Genomic DNA, 24,143 nt, shown 5'->3' with positions numbered 1-24,143 from the left:
TATAGGCTGGAGCTGATGTACATCCAATGATATATTGACACGTGTGATGTAACTGTGAGGTTGAGTGTGGGTGAGCTTGACTGTGGTGGACAGTGCAACTTTTGGTTTCGCTGTGACCCACCAAAATGTTAATCAATTGCGTGACGGCGGGTGGTGCTATTGTTCTTGAAAGTGACACGCTGCAAGTGGAGTAATATTCGTGTGTGATATCAGGAGTTGTCTAATAGTATTACGTGTATTGATTTGATTTTGAAATGGCGGTCGACAGGTCCCATCTGAATTTGACTGGTGGGTCCGCCCTTATGTGATGCTTGACGTGATTATAGGACTGTTTTTTTTTTTTTTGCAAAGATTATAGGACTGTTAAATATTCTAATCTAGAGTCATATCGGTAGGTAAAAAAAGTTAAACTAATGTGAAGATTGTTGTCAAAATTATTCTATTATGTTTTCATTATTTTGTTAAGGGTTTTGTAAATTAATAGCCAAAAACGATAGATTTAGGAAGAAATTGTTTGAATTATGAAATTAATACATGTTGTAATTGTTTAAAAAATAACTATTAAAATACATCCATTTCAAATGAATGAGATCATTTTCTAGATAAGCTTGTCAATTACCAACACGTATATAGTCATATACATTTCTGTTTCCTTGTTTATAAGTTTGTTCATTCCTTACACCCTATGGAATGTCTTAAAATATGACATGCGTCTCATTTTGTGGAGTTTATTAGGAGATTAATCTTCTCGAAGTTGAAATTTTTTTAGAAAATACACATTTCTTCTATATCGTCATTGTAAAATGGTTTTTTCAAACTAAAATAAGTATTAGATTTGGGTTCCAATTAGCTCAATTAGTAAAAAATTTTATGATTAAATAAGAGGTTCAAACCCCACCTACACAAAAAATCGATTGGTATCTTGATCTGATGATAAAGAGTAATTATCAGAAGTAAACGTCATAGATTGAAACTCTCTAAAAAAATAATAATTAATTGACGAGCATTGACCCATGAAAAACCTCTCTCTCTCTCTCTCTCTCTCTCTCTCTCTCTCTCTCTCTCTCTCTCTCTCTCTCTCTCTCTCTCTCTCTCTCTCTCTCTCTCTCTCTCTCTCTCTCTCTCTCTCTCTCTCTCTCTCTGAGAGTTAGGTTTTAGACTAAACTTATAACTTCACGTAATTTTCTATTTTGCTGGGAACTTTATTTCTTTATTGTTATTATTTTAGAAACAAACACACAGGAACTCAAGTGTTTGTTTGCAACTAAAATGTTGTCAAAATTTTCATTAAAAAATGGTAAATTACAAATTACAAATTACACCCCTAAAATTTGGGGGTGATTGGATTTTACACCCTAATGTTTCAAAACTTGAATTTTACCCCCTAAAGTTTAGGATTGTTTGGATTTTACACCCTTAAATTCTAAAACTTTAGAGTGTAAAATCCAAACACTCCAAAACTTTAGAGAGTAAAATTCAAACACTCTTAAAATATAGGGGGTAAAATCAAATTCTGAAACGTCAAGGTTTAAAATCCAAACATCACCAAACTTCAGAGAGTAAAATCTAAATTCTAAAACTTTAGGGTGTAAAATCCAATCACTCCAAAACTTTAAGGGTATTGTAAGGACACAATTCAAATTCCCAAGCTAGGACTGGAAGGAAATGGGCTTGAAAGACCTTTTTTACAATAAAATTTTTAGAGGATGGGTTTACAATCTAGATTTCAAGGATGATTTAGATGACAAGGAAAAGAATGGGCTTTGGGCCCAATGGCACAAAATAAATAATTGTTTACAAGAGTAAGATTGAAAGTTCATCTTCGGACACAATCCGAAGATAATTTATGCCAATTATAAGGACACAATTCAAATTTTCAAGTTAGGACTGGAAGGAAATGGGCTTGAAAGGCCTTTTTTACAATAAAATTTTTAGAAGATGGGTTTACAATCTAGATTTCAAGGATGATTTAGACGACAAGGAAAATAATAGGCTTTGGGCCCAATGGCACAAAATAAAGAACTGTTTACAAGAGTAAGATTGAAAGTTCCTCTTCGGACACAATCCGAGGATAATTTATAATAGGGTTTCCTAAAGTTTGGATACAATCATATACTATTGGCCCTTTTTCTTTCTCCAAAAGTCTCCCCTTTCCTCGTATGTCTTCCCTTCTATTTATACTCCTTTCCTTCTCTTCATCATATTCCACTTCATGGTTGCAATCCTGATTCCGGATACTTGTCCCATCCATTCTTCCTTAAAACCCGCTGGGGTTAGGGACCAAGTTCCAAGCTCCATGCTCAGGTCCCATCCTTCCATCTATGCAGTCAGCGTATCAATTACAGAGCTTTTAATGTATGGGCAGTGGTAGCAGCTTTACTTTAGATATTCCACCGCTCTTTCTATTGTCCTCCACGTGTACTGTGTATTCCCGTAGTCGTAGGATTCTTTATAACATAACCCGGGGACACTAAACTTCTCTTCCTATGTCCTCGACTTTATAATCCGAGGACAAATCTACTTCTCGGATGTAATTGGACATTTAGATACTCCAAGATCATTTTGATGTCTTCGGATTTGGGTTTCTAGCCCAAAAGACTTCGTTGGACCATCCTTGATAAATTACTGGGCCCAATACCCCTACAAGTATAATTTGCAATTTACCCAAAAAATATGGTCAAACTAGTAAAATATTTTTTGTTGACGGTAAAATCTTTTATAAAAATTTGTAAAACATTTTACTTTTAAAAACTTAGTAAACATTTTACAAAAACACCCCGTGAGCCTCCCCACCTCATTTGTTGGCTAGGTCATCTTCCATTGCGCTAAGTAGTCGATGTTGACAATTGGGTTGTCGCAGACGCGGCCTTAAAGACAAGTCGCTGGAGTTGACTGATGCCACTAATCTGACAACTTCAACATCGAGTTGGTCACCGAAGGCACCAATGGCTGAGCTGCCAAACATCACCGATGCTTGAAAATTTTCAAATGTCACACTAGAAATCTAAAATATTTTACTTCTAAATAAATAAAGCGTTAAGCAAAATACTTCTTACATCTATAATAACAGCAATCTTAATATATATTTGTTGTTAAAATATATAGGCGGTGTTTAGTTTGGTGTAAAATATTTTATACCAGTAAAAGTTTTTCAAAAAAAAAAAAGAATTCCAAATGTTTGATTGTATTCCTAAAAATACTCTCCAATGTATTAGTAATAATGATTCTATTTCACTTAAATAAAAAAGTAACAAATGGTGCGTTTGGATATTGCTTATTTTGTTGAAAATTAAAAACAATAAAATTTTTTTTTTTTGGATTATTGTTCACTGGAAGAGGCACTGTTCATTTCCCTTAATGCATTGTTCATGTTCCATGAACAAGGCGCTGGTAAAAAAAAAAGTGCAAAACGCAAAACATGGCCGTGGACGTGAGATCCAAACGCTCACCAAGTTTCTATAGATTTTAAGGGTCCGTTTGGTATGTATGTTTAAATAACAATCTTTATTTTTTTGAAAATACATATAGGTGAAAAAATGTGTGAAAATGCGTGTGATGTTTAAAAACTGAAAACATATGTTTAAGAATGTATCCCAAACAGTCCATAAGATTCAGCCACCAATAGATCGACGGTTATAGACTGGTCCTCAAAATCAACTACCTCAATTGAATGACACGTAGACAAAGTCCCACTATCCGGCGACAGCATGCCCATTCTACCCTTCACAGATTATATGCTAGGAGTGATTTTCATTTTTGTCCTGCGCCTGAATAGTTAATCCACTCCCCGCTGTACTTAAAACGCCTTTTTTTTTTTTCCCTCAAAATCCTTGCTGGCAAACAACTATTAGTTCCGACCAGGAGGCATTTTCGTAATTTCACACAAAGACCAATGTCAGAAACTTATCCAGCCATTTCCGCCTATAAATACAGAAATCCTTCCTTTGTTTGAAACGGTAAGCTCATAGAGGGAGCGAGTGAGAGAGAGAGAGAGAAAAAAGAGAGAAGAAAGAGAAGGAGAGTGAAGGGACTCTCAGAAAATAGAGAGGCTAACGATTTTTTTATTTTATTTTTTATAATCTTCTTTCTTTCAAATTTTACAAAACTACACCTCATTTTCACAGACATTTGCGTTTCGTTACGGAATCAGAATTTAAATGAGTCGTTTAGGGTTTAAATCCGTGGTTTATCACGGTGACCTGTGTTTGGGTGAGCTAGACACTATCCCTATCCCGGACCAGAATTTCCAGTTCCCAAACAACGAGATTCGAATCCACCACATATCTCCACAGAGCGAACGGTGTACTCCACTCGCTATTCTCCAAACGATTTCTTCATTCTCAGTTCGTTGCAAGCTCGAGTCTTCGCCGTCGCCGTCGCCGCCGTTTTCGTCGTCCTTGCCGCTCGAACAGCAGTCTCATTTGATCAAACTCCACGCCTTGTGTTTCCGCGAATTCAAGGTCTCACTCTCAATCGCTCTTCGTTTTCTCGATTTCTCAAAATTTCCTTTTCTTTCAGAGAATGTAGCAAATTTTTCGTGAATTAGATTAGTAATTATACACTTCAATTGTATAGAAGTGGAAACTATGACAGCTGAAAATTAATTTATAGATTTTTTAAATTTTCTATCAGATTTTTTGAGCGTCGCTTTGTTAATTAAAGAAGAAACTATGAAAATTGGAATTGAAATTAATATTTGTGGTTTTTTTTTTCAATAATAATTTTTGATTTGGAAATTAAATTGAGGATGCGAATTTGGTTGATTTGGCTATGTAGACTGCGGTGGTGGTGATCGGAGAAGAAGAGATTCATTTAGTGGCAATGCCGACTAAGCAACAGAAGTTTCCGTGCTTTTGGTGCTATTCGGTTCCTATTGGTCTGTACAATTCGAGCCTAGGGATGTTGAATCCGCGGTGTCTAGCGATCGTGTTTGATCTCGACGAGACTCTTATTGTGGCGAATACGATGAAGTCGTTCGAGGACAGAATCGAGGCTCTTAGAACTTGGGTTGCGCGGGAGACCGATTCTGTGCGCATCTCGGGAATGGCTGCGGAGATGAAGCGGTATTTTGACGACCGAATGCTGTTGAAGCAGTACGCGGAGAATGATTGCGTGGTGGAGGCCAATGGGAAGGTTTTGAAGGCTCAAATGGAGGAGGTTCCGCGGCTCTCTGATAGCGGCGAGAGAATTTTTCGGCCTGTGATTAGATTGCAAGATAAGAATATTGTCCTTACTCGAATCAATCCCGAGGTTAGAGGATCTAGTTGTTGCTATGCACTCTTTGATTTTTATATAGATGGAGTAGGTAGATAATAATGATTGATAATGCATACAAAAGGAGCTTTCTTGATTGTTGTACTAAATTCATATGCATTATAAACTGTGCTAGCTGATTAGTATGAGTTAAATGGCTCAATGAACCATAGCTCAAGCAGAACTTTCTTCTCCCATAATAATGGGATGGAGGCTGAGGCTGTGGATTCAAGACCGATAAAAAAAAAAAAAAATGCTTAAACACATGCTGATGTTGTCCACGTGCACCAATTGATAGCTATTCGTTTGAACATTTGTTTGTAGTAAAGTGAGTAGCTTTTGCTGCATTGGACAACACGCTGATGCATTAGAATCTAGGAAACTTTAGCATCTTGTTGGATGGAACACTTTTAGGGTTTTTAACTGCATTTATGCTGATTCCATCCTACCATGTGTGTAGGGGTTCTAGCTTTTGCGGAATTCGTTGCTATTAGACAACTTGGGAACCGGTATAGCTGCTATAGCAGCAACTGGGACTAATACTAATTGCTAAACATATTATATAAAATTTTGGATAGGCGGTTATTCTCCAACATGTGTAGAGCACATTAGTTTAGTTATTGGGGCTTTCTGTAAAGTATAAGGTCTTATTTTCCTATGTATTGATTGTTTTCTTTGTGTAGAATCGTGATACCAGTGTACTTGTGAGATTACGACTTGCATGGGAGGATTTGAGAAGTTATTTAACTGCAAAAGGAAGGAAGCGGTTTGAAGTTTATGTGTGCACTATGGCAGAAAGAGATTATGCATTAGAAATGTGGAGGCTTCTTGACCCAGAGTCACACCTTATAGGTTCAAAGCAACTCATGGACCGTGTTGTTTGTGTCAAATCAGGCAAGAATTCTACAATTTCGAGAATACTTTGACCTTAATTCAGGCTTATATAATACATGTTGGGATTTGCAATTAGTGAACAATTGCTATTCTGTTTATTTTGGAGTTCATATTGTGCTAAAATTAATTAAGTTGGATTTCTTTAGTTTTTAAGGTTTTTATTGCAATATTTGAAGACACTAATATTTTGCCAGTGAGCTCTAGATCAAATGACACTTCCTTCTCCCATGAATGGGTGTGAGGGTGAGGTCATGGCTTTAAAATCCACTAGGTTATAACTTACCAATCAAATTTTCAACCTGCAGTGTAGGGATGTGTTATTCTGTGTTCATTATAGCAGCTCGCGTTTTTTTTTTTTTTGGTCCTCTCTTTTTAAATCTAAATTAATTTCTGAAATACTTTCTTTGTTTCTTACCTGGCAGGCTCCAGGAAATCATTGCTAAATGTCTTCCATGATGGCATGTGCCATCCAAAGATGGCAATGGTAATTGATGACCGTTCAAAGGTTTGGGAAGAAAAGGACCAACCGAGAGTTCATGTGGTTCCTGCATTCTCTCCTTATTATGCTCCGCAGGCAGAGGTACTAATCATGTCTTTTAAATATTCTAATGTTTTAAGCTAAGTTCTTTTAATTTCTTTTATTTATGATTTCTAAATGTTTTTTTTTTTTTTGGTTTAATAGACAGCCCATGCTGTGCCAGTCCTCTGTGTAGCAAGAAATGTTGCATGCAATGTCAGAGGTTATTTTTTCAAGTAAGAGCAGTTTTGCTATATGATCAAAGTTCATATAACCATCATTGTTGATAATTGGCTTATAGTTGTAATTTATATTTGTAATGCCATGCATTCAGAGAGTTTGATGAGAATTTTTTACGAAGAATCTCTGAAGTCTTTTATGAAGATGAGGTGGTAAATTTACCCCCTGCTCCTGATGTGAGCAACTACATGATGTCAGAGGTATTTGCATTGCTCTGAATCTCATGAAACTTTGCCTCTTTGTTTTTATTGCTCTATTAGTCATTACCCAGTTTCCTCCTCTCTCTCTAAAATTCTTATGACCAAATGTTTCTGAATGATAGGATGCTGGATTTGTACCAAATGGTAATACCATTGCTCCCATTAGTGAAGGAATGAATGGTGTTGAAGTTGAACATAGATTAAACATGATGGTAGGTTTAATATTAGCAGATATCATTTTATCAGTGAATTCTCTGTGATGCTAGCGATATGAGTACAAATTAATTATTTGATAGAGTTTCTGATTAACAGATGTTATTTTTATGATGGAAGTTTCTCTATTGAACGCGAGTACATAATTATTTGGTAGAGTTTCTAATTGGAATATGTTATTTCTATGATGAAAATGTCTCCATCTCTGCTCTTTCTGTGCATAATGGGAATTTGATAGTTTATTTTACATTTTCCATACTTTTTTTCCCCTCAGGATGAGAAGTCTGTTAATGACTCAGGCGCTCATTCATTGACAAACAATCCTGACTTAAGATATGAAACCTCTCAGTCACCTGTTGCAATCATACCGAATGTCATTGGTCATGCACCTTCAAGAACACTGATGCCTTCTCAAAGTATTTTCTTCATATATCTCAGTATATCTATGTTTTGTTAAGTTTGATACACAGTATCGAAGATGTGTAGTTACTGTCTTCACATATTTTGTTTCCAATTATGTTGTAGAACCTGGTTTGCTTGGAGCACCAGTTAATCGTGATTATGACATGAAGAGAGGAATCCTTACAATGAAGCATGGTCTAGATCTAAGGAATCAAAGCTCAGGTGAACCTCCTCTTTTGTCAAGATTACCTATTCAAGCACCATCATTGATGCAGCCGCAAGGAGGCTGGTTGGTCGAAGATGATATTAGTAGAGGACCATTAAATAATCGACCCTTGGGATTTGTTCAAGAAGCTGATTCATCAAAACCTGATAAGCAGCGTGCCAATCTAAATCCATTTTCTCCTATTACACCAGGATCTACTCCAACTGGTTTACTCTCACAAACATCCCAAAAGATTGAAGAGGTTTGTTCTGAATATTATTTAAAATTTATTAGAAGTTACTTTTTAGTTTTGACAATCCTTTATACAGGTTACTGAGAGCTCTTAAAAAGTATTGCTTCTTCTTTCTATGCAGACATGTGCTGGTAATGATTTGCAAAAACAAATTCTTCCACCTGCAAGTCAGCTATTAGGTAGGGGAACTTGCAGAATCACGAGTCCATTTATCTTCACAACTAAACTTTAAATTCAAATATTTTTCCAACTATTAAACTAGTCTAATAAACAAGGCACCCATTTGGCTATCTATGTATGATTCTTTCCAAGATACTTCCTCATAATGTGTTAGTTTTAATTTTTCCTACTATGCACCCCAAATCTTTCTTTTGACTATTGGAAAATAAAAAATCTCCAAAGTACCAATATTAATTGCCCTCATAAGCTGCCCTTGTTACAAATTGGGAGAATTGCCTACATCGCCATCTTCTGTTTTGTTCTTTGGGACATGCATAGTTTGTTGACAACAGCTTATTTGATGGACAATATCTCAGTTTTCCCTCTTCATTAATTGTTTATTATTTCCTCTGTTTTAATGCTATATAACCTCACTCTTGTCTCTTGCTTCTGTGTTGCATTATTATAGCCTTTGATTTTTCACTGCATTGAAATCAGAGGGATGGAAAGTTAAATTGATCTTTAGAATTCTCTTGTTAGTGGCAAGATTGTATTAAAAGATTGCCGCTGTGAATTTTATGAATGATATGCTGTTTATGATGACCAATGCCTCTTATGTATATCCATTAGCTGATTGAAGTTTCTTGCAGAGGTTGGTGCGTCTAAAAATCAGGTATCTAATAGCAGAGAATATCAAAGTGATGCTGGAAAATTGAACCTGCTACCTTCCCCTTTATCTACTGGAGTGCTGCATGAAATTGCACGGAGATGTGACACCAAGGTACAAATGTGTTTTGACTTGACTCGGGATGCCTTGCCCCCCCACGCCCCTCTCCTTGTGCTGTTCATCACATTCTGTCTTACTGTGCAGGTTGATTTCAGATCTGTTGTGAGTACCAGTAAGGATTTGCAATTTTCTGTTGAGGTCAGCAAAACCATGTTTCCTTATTGAAAGTAATTTTGTATCTTTAGCCCTGTCTGAATCCTTCAATGATATCATCTTATGTTTTTTTTTTTTTTTGCTAAAAGATATCATCTTATGTTCATTACTGCTTTACCTGTCATTTTTGACCTTACCTTTATACTTATTATAGATCTTTATTGCTTGTTTTCATAACGTTGAAAGCTGATGAAGCTGATATTGCTTCTTATTATCATTCTCGTGTATATTATTTACATTGAAGTAAGCTGCTACTGATGTTTTTTATTTGTGCTTCTCCCAGTCCTTCTCTCTCTGTTTTTATAATTTATATTAAACTTGTGAAAGCTGGACACTCATTCTGTTGGCCTGTTGGTTTAGGTTTTGTTCACGGGTGAGAAGATTGGGGTCGGAATGGGTAAGACAAGGAAGGATGCTCATCAACAAGCTGCTGAGAATGCCCTTCACAACTTAGCAGGTACAACCATTTGTTTAATCATTCTCCACAGAAGATTTCTTTTTTTAACAGATTTGATTTTGTACTACATATACTTTTCAACAATTATTTCTTTTAACATGTAACTGATGCGACCTTAAGTATTCTGGAGCTTAGACTAAAGTGAAGTGTGAATTTATTGGTGAGATAGAGCAGCTTGATTGGTAAGGGGATCTATGTTGAATCTTTTTATTGGGTGGTGGGTGGTGAGGGTAGCTTGTTCTTTTAGATGTGAGGCTATTTGGGGAGGGGAGGTCCCCTTATTGTTGGTGTATCTGGGATTAGAGAAGCAGAAGAAACCTGTGATCTTATTGTACTCAGTCTATGAGGAAGTTATTTATGAGCATAACAATTATGCCACCAACTGGTGGTAATTATAATTATATTCTATTTTCACTCAGTAGCACTCATGCTAATTCTGGTTATTGAATAATGACATCATAAATGCTATTCTTCTGAATGGAATTTTTGTGCGTGAAATTGCAGAAAAATATGTATCATATATTGCACCTCATTCTGGGGTCGTGGACAGAGATTTTGATAAGCTTTCTCTTGGAAATGAAAATGGATTTATATGGGATATTGCTGGACCTGGATCAAATGAACTGCAAAAAGATGGAGCGCCTAAAGAAAGCACGTCTGAGGTGGGAATTTCTGATGATGCCTTTCGTATTTGATTTGATTTCTTTGTTCAAAGACATAGGTGATGCTTGGATAAAGGGTATGTGGGCAAGACATTTCCAGATGAGGGGTAGTGGTTAACTAGAGAAAAACCACTCCCTTTTGGATTTTGCATTGCACCAAGATGTGAGAGCTAAATCATTGAATGGGGAGTGAGCTGGCTTCATGTCTGCTACTGCTGCCTTACCCAGGCTCCATTATTTCCTAATTTGAGAGGTAAGGGCTTGGTGGTCAGTCCCTAGTTTCTACCCGTTATCCAAGTACTCCCTTGTAGTTGATTCAGCAATTTTGTATCTTAAGAGTTAATTGAATATTCGTAGTGTCTGGTGACAATGAACAAATATGATTTGGTGAATTTTTAATTTCTATCATTATATTTATCTATGTTTGGCGTTCATTTTTATGCTTAAAAAACCATAAATCTAGTATAATTATGAACATAAATAAAGAATATATGTGTATGTATGTATGTGTATATATATATAGAACTTTGTTTACAAAATCAATGCACCCGCTTAAATTTGCAAGTTATTCTGTTAAGCAAGTTTTATTTCTTATCTTCTTTTGAGATTGAAACTTGTTCTGCACCCATGTGGGACTCATCATTTTATTCAGTGTCCCAAAAATCAAATATTCAATAACACTATTGTCCTATGATTAATTGATTCTGCTTGGTTTTAGATAGTGTCTTATTTTTTTGGCTTTTGGTGAGGCCAACTTGTCCTATTTGGGTGCAGAGCCTGAAACATAAAATTAATCTCATTGTCAGAAGAAGAAACCATTATTGTATAGTGTGGTTTGTGTTCTTGATGTATTATTTTTTGTCATGGATGATCTGGTTTAATAATCTGTACCTGATGACAATGATTTTCAGGCTACTAAAGATGAACCTCCGAGCACTTCTAATGTAACAAATCAAGCACAAAAGCGTCCCAATTCTCCAAGGTAACATATGAAAAAGGGTTGAGTGTTATTTCTATTTTACTTTCGCAGACTTTTTGTTTGACAAAGGAGAGGGAGAGGGTGGGAGGGGGGACATGCACATTTCTTACAGAGAATTCCAGGGGTGGAGTATCCCGGAGGGGGTTGTTTCCTTCTGATTCATGATATTACCTTCTGTTCTTTCTCTTAGTGAATTTGAATCCATTCCTTGAGAGATTTTCTTTAAGCAATGCTGATTGAGTTGCTTGGTTGAGTTTTATTTTAACTCAGTATTTAAGGAATGTATAACATAGAATATGGTAATCTGAACTAATAAATTATGATGTGCTTTCTGGAGGGGAAGGATTTGCCCATTTTTAGGGGCTTTCCAGAGAGGATAGAGTAGAATGGTGTTTGAAGATATGGAGACTCTATTTTCACGGGTTTAATGCGATGGTCTATTAATTTTTCATTCTTCAATAATGTTTCCGTGGCCCGTCTTGGACTTTCATATAGCATGGTTCCCCTGCATTTATTTTGGGTCTCTATATCTTCTTCTTCTTCTCTTTTTTTGTGTGTGTGTGTGTGTGTGTGTGTGTGTGTGGGCATGTTTTCTGGATGCCATTTTAAGGCACAGAAATTGAGGGGGTGCATCATATATCTACCTAACATTTCAAGAGTGCCAGGAACAGAATGGAGGATGTTTGAGAGCTGGTATTGTTCTTGGGGTGTTGGACAGTCATGCTGCCTTCCCCCTCACTTCCTTATTGGTGCTGCTGCTTCTTTGAGGCTAGATCACATGTATTTTGTTCTTTGTATTATTTGCCATTTTATAATTTTTTTGTTTCTGTACATTTGATCTTGTTTCATTGTGTGTTTGCATTTGTGTGTACGTTTGTTTCAAGAGCAAAAGTTTGAGGCTAACTTGCATTTGCAAGTAATCAGGCATTGTCTTTAACCCTGGGAATGCCTACAATTATAGTGCCTGCTTTGGAAAATACTTCTACTCACTTCTTAATGGCCCTTTTTTTGGAAGGATCATGCAAGTTCTGTGGATTCATGCTTTAGCTATATTTATAAATAAATAGAGCTTACTTTTGTTTATTTATGCTTTAGCTGCTTTAAGTTTCTTATTTGGTTATTCTCTCCAGTTTATCAAATTCTATTCCTAGTAAACGATTGAAGGAAGAGCAATTTCGTGGTTCACAAAGCCTACCCTCATTTCGGCAACAGAAGAATGGGCGTCCTGTTTCATGAGAAACCATAAGGTCTACAGTTAGGCATTTTATTAGTTCAGCACCTGTTTTTCCCTGACAAAACTGGAATTACCTTTGGCTGGGGTGAAAAGATGGGCTTCTTTTTTTTTCCTCTCTCTCTCGCCCTACTTTTTCCCTCTTTTTACTTAGTGGATATCAATGGTGAAACTAGCCCACAGATTTTGTATTGTCATCATATAGGCTTCCATGTAATATTGCAATTGAAATTGTTTAGCTAGTTACAATGTTTTGTTCTTGATCTGACTGGATTGCCATTTCTTACCTGGTTGTAATAAAGCAGTCCATGAAATAACTGTTACAGCTATTCATCGAAGTCAAAGCGATAGGGATAGTAAAATACCTCTAACCTGCCTCGTCCCTCAACTTAGCCCTTTCCTGTCCCACACAAGTTTTTCTTGCGTTGAAGAGGGGACAGGATACCCCTGATCCTACTAAACTCCGCCCTGTTGCCGTCCCTAGCCATATCATATGGTGGGAGCTTTGTTTGCGATGGGAGCATGTGAGGTACTAGACAAGTTTAGAGTGGTGCTAGCCTGTTAGGGATGCTTCAAATTTTACTACATAGGCTTCAAATTACAATTTTTTTTTTAATCTATGGTTAGAAATTTACCTAATCTACCCCACCCTGGCTACTACTCAAAAACGGGAGCACCATACACCATAGTACCATTACCAGGCGGGTGTGTTACAAAAATAATTCAAACATTTATTTCTTATGTTATTGAAATCTATTAATTATATTTATTGTCATATTGGTAAAGTTTGAAATAGTTTTAACATTTTTTTCACACGTTTATTAGATAACATTGAGGTGTATATTTGTTAATGGATGCTCTGATGACAATGGTTTAGAAAATACTTTTAAAAACTTTTTATGGAAGAAAAAAAAGGTAATTTTTATTTTTATTTTTTATATAGAGGGTTATTTATTTAATATTTATTATAAAAATAACATCAATTTTTTTTAAAAATAATCTATTGACAAATGCTCGGACACCCGTTAACCGACTGTAGTATATACACATGTTGCAACATGCTAGATCCAGGTTTAAAGCTGACTGGTGCAATAAATTTGAAGGTGGAGGTGGTGATTTTACTTCCCAATAATGTCTTCAGCCTTGAGGATTAAACTTCTCTAGTCTTAGGCACGCCCAAATTAAATGGTAGAGCTGCCTCGAGATGAGAAAGTGGGCACCCAATTGCGTACGCTGTGCGTTTCACATTTATTACACTGTTAAGTGTTATCGAATATTAGATTTTTAATCCGAGGATATATACTTGGTAATTGAGAATGGTCCTTCTCTGTGGGTTACTATGTGTGTTCCACTCTCATTTACCTAATCATAAATGCCTATGATGATGTCTTAACCAAAATTTAACAAAATACTCGCACCATAAAATAGATTTAAGGTTTGTGTTCTCCAAGTTACATGTTTCCAAGGCCCTCTCTGGGGTCACGTGCACCGACCACTTTGTTCTATGATATCTTAGATACTCAGCAAGCAAATGTCTTGAAAGTCACAGAAAATGGATACCTTATCCTTAGTGGAGTTCCAGTATTTCGGTGATAAAGAGCAATTATAGAGTTTCATTTCATAACTTTTGAATTCTAGCATTTAAAAAAAAAATTATTTTATAGAAAGAACCATAGAAAAGGTTTGAAATTGTAAGCTAAGAGTATCTAGCATCGGAGTATCTAAATTTTTATTATTATTTAACACTAAAAAACTACTTTATTTAATTTAACAGTAATTAGAGTGCACGTACAACAACAACCGCTACAAATTCTCCACACAACCTATTTTTAACAGTAAGTAGAGTGCACATTGTATATCATAACATTTTAACAGTAATTTCAAAGACAGTTAGGACTTGTAACTCCGCCATGCCAACATTTTCTTTTTGATCTAATTCTATCATTTAGAGGAGCCTTTAGGTATATAGTTCACAAACTAATTAAGTAAAGGCTTTGAGAGGGAAATGTACACCATAAATTTAATTGTAAGAGAAAAACTACATTCAGGGTTTTGGCTGGAGCTATTTCCAACTTACCATTGGTTCCAAGGCATGTGATGTAGTCAGGAAACAATCAACTTGGTTTTCTATAATAAGGACAACAACAATATAGAACAAAATATGTTGAGAGCATTACTGTCAAACATAAATCACCACTATTAGTATATTTATACGATTAGCATCTCTAGAATTTCACAGAACCTTCATGGTTAAACTATAGCCAGAATCAATTTTGGTTCCCACAAATAATTGTAGCCAATTCCATTTGGCACATTGAAAAGATCATCAAAACTGTAGAAGAAATACAAAACTTGAGCACTCTCATACTATAGTATACAACAATATCAGGCTGAGGTAACAAATTTCATTTCCACATACAACAACAACCACCTCTACCAATGCTCCACACAACCATCCTGAATGCTGGGTCACTGTGAAGAAGCAGCGTCATAAGCTTGAGTGGCTTTCATAAAATTTCTCCCAAGATCAAATAAGTTGAAGCTAGAGCAATCCTAAATTAGTTAGTAGCTTCTGCAGCGTTTTGCGACCCCATTGGATGTCATTTTGCAAGACATCCTTGTCGATTGGCTTTGAGTCGTGCTGCTCTACTATTTTTGATGGATGATGATTTTGTTTAAAATTGCTATCAAGCTGTTCTTCCTCGCCATTGTAAATCTTGGTAGAAGCTAGTTGAGGTGGGTCACCATGCTGTTCTTGCTTCTCATCTAACTGAATTTGATTAAGTTTTAGTACATGGAAAGGAACACAGAAAAGATGACAATAATAATATCCACAATAGAACAGCTTTTTGGATTCAGTCTTGGGAGGATTACTCTTCACTTTAAAAGCAAAATGCAAGATATTGGAAAAAAGGTCTCACATATAATCACTAACATAACATTGGACGACATGCACCAACTGTTGAGGTTACTCTCATTTTTCATGTAAGTAGAGTGCACATTGTATATCAGAACATTTTAATTCGATGGAATGCACGGTGAAGGACATTTAGTGAAACAATTTGAAGCAATACTAAGTGGTTGATTTCGATTCTGATTATGGAACCATTTTCATCCCCAACTGTGAAACTTGGTCCTACAAGTAATTTAAAAGCTCCTGTTGTATACAAATTAAACAATTAGGTTTGATGCTCAATCCTTCTGTTTAGATTGTGATTAACGAGATGCAGTTGTTCAATATTGACAACATAAAAAGGCTGCCTCACCATTATCATATTGAAAAATTCCTCTTTATAGAAAACAAGATTTCAAGAACATACAAGTTCAGCGATATGGATCTCCTAGCCCTGGATAAGTTATAGTTTATGGAAATGGAATGGGTTGTTATTCTGTCTTAGGCAAAGTAGAAGGAAAGAAAAAAGGGAAGAAAATAGAACATTTCTTTTCTCAAGCAGTTACCTCAGAGACATTATGACCCTGGGCTTCATAGGTTCCAATTAAGGCATCAACTGCATTGCTTTTCTCAGTTTCATCTTGGCTTGCTTCTTGCAGGCTATGATCCTTAGCTTCAGAGGTTCCAGTGGAGGCATCAATTGCATTTCTTTTCTTGGTTTCATCTTGGCTTGCTTCTTGCACGCTATGATCCTTAGCTTCAGAGGTTCCTATAGACACATCCACTGCAATTCTTTTCTCACCTTCATCTTGGTTTGCTTCTTCAGTTGGCTCTATTGACAATGGAGTTAAACCAGGAACCAAAACAGGGCCTCCATAATTATTAAGGTTGTCTTCAATGAGTGTTGGAGCTCTGCCATTACTTTCAAGAATGTCCTTTGCATTCACTTTGGGGTCCTCCTTTGAGTTACTTATATTGTCTGCAACAATAGCTTTAGTTTTCTCTTGTGAAGGAGCAATGTTATCGGCAATAATTTGTTCCTTGTGTGGTTCTGTAATTGAATTTTCTGCTGTAGAAGCATTGCTGTCTGCATTGGCTGATCCCTCGTTAACATAAGACACCAACTCATCTTTTGGAAAAGTCAAATTCTCAGCAACAATCAACATATCTGAGTTAACAGTCGGTTGTTCATTTTGATTAGCCAATTGTTCTCCCTCTATTACTTTCTGAAATTCAGGATTTTCCCAATCTTCACAAACGATGATTGTATTCTTAGTTTCCCATGTCTTAAAAAATCGATCAGGACCAGGTTGCCACAAGATTTTCCCAGCATTTCCTTTTAGTATGAACTTGAACTGGATTGATTTTCCAATGGGCACATCCTAATAACAAACAATGACATAGTACTACATCAATTTGTCTTCAACACACACACACACACACACACACACATTCTTGACTGACTTTGCTTTTAATACTTACCACCTCAGCAGTCCATACATGGCCTTCTGACCAGTCCAATGGTATCGCACTTGAAGGGTCCCATAAGCCCAACTTAGGATCATCCCCTACTATCAGAAATTGCTCACCGAACATGCACTCTTTCTGTAACTGGAATTTGACTTGAACACTCTTCGATTCATCTGCCCAACAAAGAAGCAGTATTTGATAAATTATCAATTCCTCTAAAAGTTTAAATTGGTAGAAAATGACGAAGTTAATCATTTAGCCATTATTCTAACATTCCTTCTCACAAATGAGCTTGGACTCTCAATTGGTGGAGCAGCTCCAATACGGTGAATTTAATCAGTTGACCTTTATTCTAACAATATTGACACTAAAAATTTGAAGGTAGAGACCAATTAAAAGTCACATGATTCTTCAACTTGAGAAAATCCCAAAGATCAATAAGTAACTTACAAGCTTCCAAGTCTGATTCTTCATCAATCTGAGTATCACCAGCTTCCAAGTCTGCCTGCACAGACAATGTCATGTAAAGTCATACATACAGCCAAGAAATCATGGGAAACAAAAACAAATTGAATATATATGAAATGAAAGCTAGAGACTTTAGCAACAGTGTCTCCACTCCCAAAAAAGAAGAAGGAAACAACTTTCATAAAAACAAAAGCAAATATCCAAAAAAAAAAACAACTGAACCCCACAACAAAAAAAAACAACAGAAAATACCTGGGTTTTCGATGACAAAGTAGTAACCGGGTGGACAGCCTTGTGTTGCAAAGATATCAACTTCAAGAACCCAAAATTAACAGCTTTCTGTGACTTTAAGGAACAAATTTCGGGTCTAGTAAGAAGAAACTCTTTCTGGGAAACAAAAAAGCCTCTGTCTCTATACTTGTCCACGATGAGTTTTGAAGAAGAACTCCTTAGGGTTGTCATCACTAACTCAATCAATCACTCACTGTAACTCTCAACCTCAGCTGGCTTCTTCGAGAACTACTATGTGTTTTTTTTTTTGTCTCTTTGTTATTCAATAATGTTGTTATCTGGTTCTAGTGGATATTTTTATCGTAATGAGAGATGATAAAGTAACGGATCCGATTACACGTGGCGTGTTGACACATATTACCACTAATCTGATTTTTATTTTTTTTTTACTTGTGGTGGTGAGATATGAGAATTTCAACCAAGTCACCAGCTGTGAAAATAAAATAGAATTAAATGTGGAACAAGTAAGAGTCACAGTCGGTGGTCACTGCGATCAATCTGAACCGTTCGTTTTATAGTTGGACGGTGTCACGTGTACTACATGAGTATACTCTTTATTGTCTTCGTCGGCCATGTCATAATCGGGCTGGGTATTCAACAGGGCTTGCATACATAAGTGTGGGCCCATGATCTAGTATCATGACTGCATTTATTGGGCTTGTGCTTGTTTTGGTATAACAGTTTTTGTTTGGGCCCAATTGGGCTGGGCTAGTTTGAACTGGCCCCACTCTCCGCCCTCCCACATTTGAAATTTGGATCGACCAACGTGTAAGCATTGTTGTTTGTTTGTTTTTTTTTTTTGATAACCACGTATAAGCATAGTTTAGTACCATAGGAATGTAGGGTTTTTTCAAGTGGAACTCAAGTTTATAAAACTCGTGTTTCAAGTATTATGGCAAAAAAATGTTATATAACTAAAACAGTTTTAAAAAAAGTCAAAGTTGAGTTTGATAAACTTGAGTTAGTGTATTTGAGTTCCAAAAAGGTGATATATTTGGACAGAGACTTTTAGATTAAAATTGTTTTTAGAGAGGAATATTTGCAAAAATGCTCCAAAATGGAATATATATGTATGAAATACGTATATATTTAATCAGTTCAAGATTTAAAAGTACATTGTAAAAAATATGCATAAAAACCAAAGTCAAATTTGAGACTAAACGTACGATTATATAATTTTATTTATTGCTTTTATTATATTATAATTTAATAGTATACTTATGTTTTCGTAATATAATTTTATAAGATATTATAAATTCACCTAGTTAATTGTTTTTTCAGGCAAAATATATAACAAGTTAACGAAGGAGATAGTGTTTCATCATGTATTCCTTCATTCACTTCTCATATCATTATAATTTAAAATAATTATAAAATTTTTATTTAAAAACTATCAAGAGAGAAAAAAATAACATAGGAATAGCCGAATAAGTCCCATGAAACTGTCCACAAAAATTTCTAAGTTAGGACTTAGCTTGGAAGAGGAAGGCCAAAGCCAAATAGCCAAGCAATGACGTAAAGGAGGGATAGTACAAATGGTGTATGAAACACATATACAAATCAAAGTAGGGATCGTACAATCCATAATAACAAAGATTTAGGAATATGGTTTAACAAAGTGTCATTTGGCAAATGACAGTGATTCATTGATCTATATTACATTTGATATGGAAAACAATGGCATAAAGGTCGAGAAGGCATTCTTTTTTATTTCATATAAGATAAAAATTTTACTCTAGCCTAATTTAAGTGTATATGTTTGTAAAGCTCTCTCTTGAAGACTTGAATCCCGTCTCTTACTCTTCACGCCCCACAAGTACTTATACTTATAGAGTGACATAAAGATCGAAGAGGCATACGATCAAACTGAAAAGATCGCTCAATTTAATGTCACAAGCCTATAAATTATGACCATCACAACTCACAAGCCTCGGAAACATTACTCAATCAAGGGTCATTACTTCCATCCTATCTTGTCATGCTATAAAACTGACAATCACATAAATTAATTAATAACGCAAAATGAGTGTATAACTGATATAATTAGGGATGAATGAAACAATTGCAAATTATTTTCTTGCAACAACATAAACAAACAACAACTGCATTCCATTCCATTTGTTGAACAGCAATAACATGCAGACTTGACAATCATAATAGTTTAGATTGATATTCTTTCATCATCTTCTCTTTTCACATTTATATATTTTTTCCTTCAATTTAAATTTATGTTTTTATTATTTTACGAAGAAGTGACCAATCTATATGTTCAAATAAAATGAGTTAACGTACCTGTCTCTTTCTTCGTTTGTTTCCCATCTTAAATTTAAGAAATGTGTCTCTAATTGCATTCATTTTGTTGATGACAACATTCATAGGCACCTGCTCATCCCTTGATGTTGTAGAACACAACAATCCAATTCGAAACACAGATATGAAACAATCTTTTATTCTCTTACTAGCATTGACATGGTGATCTTTGATTGTTGCTCTTTCGTCTATGTCATCCTTATGTTTGTCATCATTAACATCTTCATTGTCCTCTCCAAAGAACATTAGCGGGTCTAATATATCAATGGCATATTCAAGCAAAGCCATTGCAATGAACTTGTGAATGCTCATGCCATCTTTGAACATTTCATCAATAGGTCTTTTTCTAGTGAACAACTCCAACGAGAGTATCCCATAACTGTAAATGTCTCCTAATGTTTAACCACTAATGTATTATGTCGTTTGCTTTTATAACCTTTCATACAATTTTGCAAATATGTTTTTTAGTTTCTTGTTTCTTTTTTTAGGGGGGGGGGGAGGGGTGGGAGGGCTCTTGTTAGGCAAAGAAAAAGACACTTTCAACCCGAGCACGAGTTGCTTTTATAAAGAGTCCCTACTTTAGTTTAATACCAAAACAAAATGTTACAACAGAAATTAGGTGTGCTTCATTTGGATGAAGAATTACCTAGAGGAGTATACCCAATGGAACCCTTTAACTCAATTGACAAGATTTGAGCTTTGGAGGGATTGTTTGATTCTTTGAAAAGGTACTTCATGCATCCAAAATCACCAACATGGGCTACCATATCTTCCTCAAGGAGTATATTGCTTGGCTTTAGATCACAATGAACAACTGGTGTTACGTAATGGTGATGAAGATATTATAATGCATAAGCAACTTCAACGGCTATGTTTAGTCTCTGAATAAAGCTTAACCTCTTGCTTTGATAATGCTTATCATCTTTAGGACGCAACCATCGTTCTAGACTTCCATTGCACATAAACTCAAAAATTAGACTTTTAAAGTCATTCCTTTCATAATTAGTGGTTGAGCAAGCAAAGATAATCTTGAGGAGATTGCGATGACGTACACTTCTCAAAGCATTGCATTCGTTAATGAAACTCTTGGAAGCTCCTTGTTTTTGAAGGTTTAATACTTTAACTGCAGTAGTTGCTCCGTTTCCAAAAAGAACTCCTTCGTATACTAAGCCAAAGCTACTCGAACCAATCAAATTGTTCTCAGAAAACCCATTTGTTGATTTTAGGAGTTCAGCATAACTGACAAGTAATTTCCTATCTTCAAAGGAAGATGTAGTTAATGCTCTCTCTCTTGATTTTTTCACAATAAAACATGTACGGAAAAAAATACAACAGAACAAGTACAAATATGACCATACTAGTGATAAGAATAACTATTTTAAGTGCAATTAGCCTTCCAGATGAACAAAGATTTCTCCTAGCGCATGTAGGCAAATGTAATTCTTAGATTCCACCACATAGCTTATTATTTCCAATGATTGAAATCTTGCTTGCATTTTCAAAAATCCTTTGACTTGTCACTTCGCCCCCGAACTCATTAAAAGAAATATTGAGATGCCTAAGTGACACAAGCTTACAAAGAAATTTAGGAATATTCTCAGAGAAGTTATTTCACGAAAGATCTATTTGTTCTAAACCTTTTAATGTCTCCAAAGATTGAGGTATTTCTCCTTCGAATGAATTACCCTCTAAATATAAGCGCTCCAAACTTTGACAAGTCTCAAGGGTGGAGGGAATTTTGCCTGATAATCTATTATTTGAGAGATCTAACTTGGTGAGATGTATTAAGTTGCCCACTTCAAATGGCAATGTACCTATCAAGAAATTGTGAGACATGTCCAAAGAAATTGAAAGGGAAGAAAGACCAATGACATGTTTTGGAATGGTGCCAATGAGATTGTTATTGGAAATGTCTAGTAAAAACAAATTTTGCAAGTTTCCGAGGCTTAAGGAAATCCTTCCTTCAAATCTGTTCCCCTCGATATAGAGCTTTGTTAGTGTAGTTAAGTTACCCAAAGAGGAAGGGATAGGCCCAGAAAATTTGTTATTATTCAAATATAATCCATACAACTTTTGAAGCTTCCCAAGAACATGAGGGAGAGTACCTCCCAAATAGTTAAAACATAGCCCTAGTAATTCTAAGTTAACAAGATTCCCAATTCCAATAGGGATGTCACCACGGATCATATTCACATGCATAGTAAGAGTATGTAGCTGGGTGGAAAGGTTGGCTATGGAGTTGGGCAATACTCCAAAATAATTATAACTGAGATCCAAGAGCTTCAAACTAGTACAATTAGCCAAGAAACTGAGAAAATTCAAGTCACCATCTTTTCCATATCCAAGTCCATTGCCACCAAAATAAAGTCTAACCAAGCTTTGCAATCTTGCTAGAATTTGAGGGATTGTCCCAATTAGACCATTTTCGCTAATGGCTTGAGAAGCATTTGACAATGACGCAGGAATAGATCCCGTGAAATTGTTAATAGCACAATAAAATAATTGGAGGTTAGGAAGAGTAAGACCAACATCTGGTGGAAGGCTTCCATGTAGCCAGTATTGAGTAACAGAGAAAATGTATATGGAAGAGATATTATAGATTGGATGAGGGATAGTACCGGACAGATTATTTACACCAAGCCGAAAAATTACCAAGCCTGTTAGACCGCCAAGTTCACTAGGTATGCTTCCTTGAAAATTGTTCCTACAAAGACCAAGAGCATACAAAGAAGAAAAGTTTCCAATCCAAGCTAGGATATTTCCTGTAAGGTTGTTCATACCAAGTTCTAGGTACACCAACTTTGACAATGAGCTAAGGTGGTCTGGAATCTACCCAATAAGATTGTTGTAAACAACATTATGCACTCTAAGTTGTGTTCAATAACTTAGATTAGTTGGAAGTTTACCACCAAAGGAATTTCCACTCAAATTGACATGCTGCAAGTGCTGTAGATGTCCCACTTCTTGAGGAATTTCACCATAGAAGCTGTTGTGTTGTAGGTCGATGCTTGTGAGGTAAGTAAGATTTCCTATAGAAGGTGGTATGGAGCAAGACAATTTCTTAGCTGTCAAGTTCAAAGCGATGTCCCGTTTCCTGGAGGGGCCACATGTAACACCTAACCAATTGCAGAAATGAATGGAGTCATTCCATGAGCTCATGATTTGAAGTGGGTCTTGAGTTATTCGATTCTTGAAGTCAAGTAAAGCTAGGTGATCTGTCTCATTTGCAAACACTGGAACTGTTGTAGATTTCAAATATGAGCTCATACACATTAGAAGAATGCCATGAAAGAATATTAATAAAACCCACTTGTAACTCAAACTAGAGTGCGTCATTCTGTTAGGGTTGCAAGTTTGAAGTGAAGGATAGAATCTGGTAATAGCATTTGCTTTCTGTGGAATACAAAAAATTTAATTAAAGTTAATAAAAATATATATTAGTAGGACACAACTATAACTTTTTTTTTTTTGTTGATAAGAGACACATTTATAGCTTGTTAAGAGAAAAACAAGTAAGTGCCCGTTTGGTTCAACGTTTTGAGTCCAAAAAGTCACTTTTTCAAAAAGCCAGCCCTTTATGTGTGTTTGGTTTAGCACAAAACTCAACTTTTTGGAAAAAGTTGCGTTTTGAGCCAAGTCATAAAACGCGCAATCCCTTATGGAGCTCTGGAGATCCATTTTGCCAAAAGCCAATGCGCGTTTTAATGTATCCGTTGAACAATCTTGGGCAATTACCAAATTACCCTTCAATAAATCTGTCAATTCTTCTTTCTTCGTCTTTTTCAACGCCTCTCATCAAGCTCACTCAAGCCTCTATCTCTTCCTTTGTATTTAAAAAAAAAAAAAAAATTATTTGTCTAATTTGATCAACACAAAACAACTTAAAATCAACTCAAATCCCATTGGAAAACCCATCCCAAACCCAACTCAAAATCAACCAAAAACAAAATCAACTCAAAATCAAACCCAAAATCCAAAGAAAAAAAAAATCAACTCAAAATCAAACCCAAAATCAACTCAAAATCCAAAATCAAACCCAAAATCAAACCCAAAATCCCAAAATCCTTATGTTTCAATCTTCATCTTCTTTGGAGTGTGAAAAAAAA

At 35.7% G+C, this 24,143-nt stretch overlaps 2 protein-coding genes and 1 pseudogene across 4 annotated transcripts; 1 reads left to right on the top strand and 2 right to left on the bottom strand.

The window, feature by feature from the left end:
* Positions 1-3,955: 3,955 nt before the first annotated feature.
* LOC142610485 (RNA polymerase II C-terminal domain phosphatase-like 2) lies at positions 3,956-12,934 on the top strand. 2 transcript variants are annotated; one of them, XR_012839827.1, is made up of 16 exons: positions 3,956-4,460; positions 4,777-5,250; positions 5,937-6,147; positions 6,570-6,727; positions 6,830-6,900; positions 6,999-7,104; positions 7,227-7,316; positions 7,592-7,733; positions 7,843-8,186; positions 8,299-8,356; positions 8,987-9,117; positions 9,208-9,261; positions 9,637-9,733; positions 10,238-10,648; positions 11,307-11,377; positions 12,505-12,934. XR_012839827.1 is itself a non-coding variant. In XM_075782295.1 (16 exons), the coding sequence occupies exons 1-16, from the start codon at positions 4,158-4,160 to the stop codon at positions 12,608-12,610; spliced, it is 2,574 nt and encodes an 857-aa protein (XP_075638410.1). In that variant the 5' UTR covers positions 3,956-4,157; the 3' UTR covers positions 12,611-12,934. The 2 variants fall into 2 exon arrangements, 1 of the variants encoding a protein (XP_075638410.1); XM_075782295.1 differs by having other exon boundaries at positions 10,238-10,395.
* A 1,844-nt stretch (positions 12,935-14,778) lies between these two features.
* Positions 14,779-18,001, bottom strand: LOC142611307 (uncharacterized). Of its 2 annotated transcripts, none has more exons than XM_075783415.1 (5): positions 17,689-18,001; positions 17,419-17,473; positions 16,981-17,141; positions 16,065-16,880; positions 14,779-15,375 (listed from the first exon to the last, which is right to left on the bottom strand). In XM_075783415.1, exons 1-5 carry the CDS (start codon positions 17,896-17,898, stop codon positions 15,148-15,150), a joined length of 1,470 nt encoding a protein of 489 aa, XP_075639530.1. In that variant the 5' UTR covers positions 17,899-18,001; the 3' UTR covers positions 14,779-15,147. The 2 variants fall into 2 exon arrangements, with proteins under 2 accessions (XP_075639530.1, XP_075639531.1); XM_075783416.1 differs by having other exon boundaries at positions 14,877-15,371.
* Positions 18,002-20,010: 2,009 nt separating this feature from the next.
* On the bottom strand, positions 20,011-23,373 carry LOC142608802 (LRR receptor-like serine/threonine-protein kinase EFR; annotated as a pseudogene).
* Positions 23,374-24,143: the final 770 nt, after the last annotated feature.

Source organism: Castanea sativa, chromosome 9 (genome assembly GCF_040712315.1).
Source record: "Castanea sativa cultivar Marrone di Chiusa Pesio chromosome 9, ASM4071231v1".
Classification (NCBI taxonomy): domain Eukaryota; kingdom Viridiplantae; phylum Streptophyta; class Magnoliopsida; order Fagales; family Fagaceae; genus Castanea; species Castanea sativa.
The sequence above is the reverse complement of the archived record's forward strand: the minus strand, read 5'-3'. Positions and strand labels throughout refer to the sequence as shown.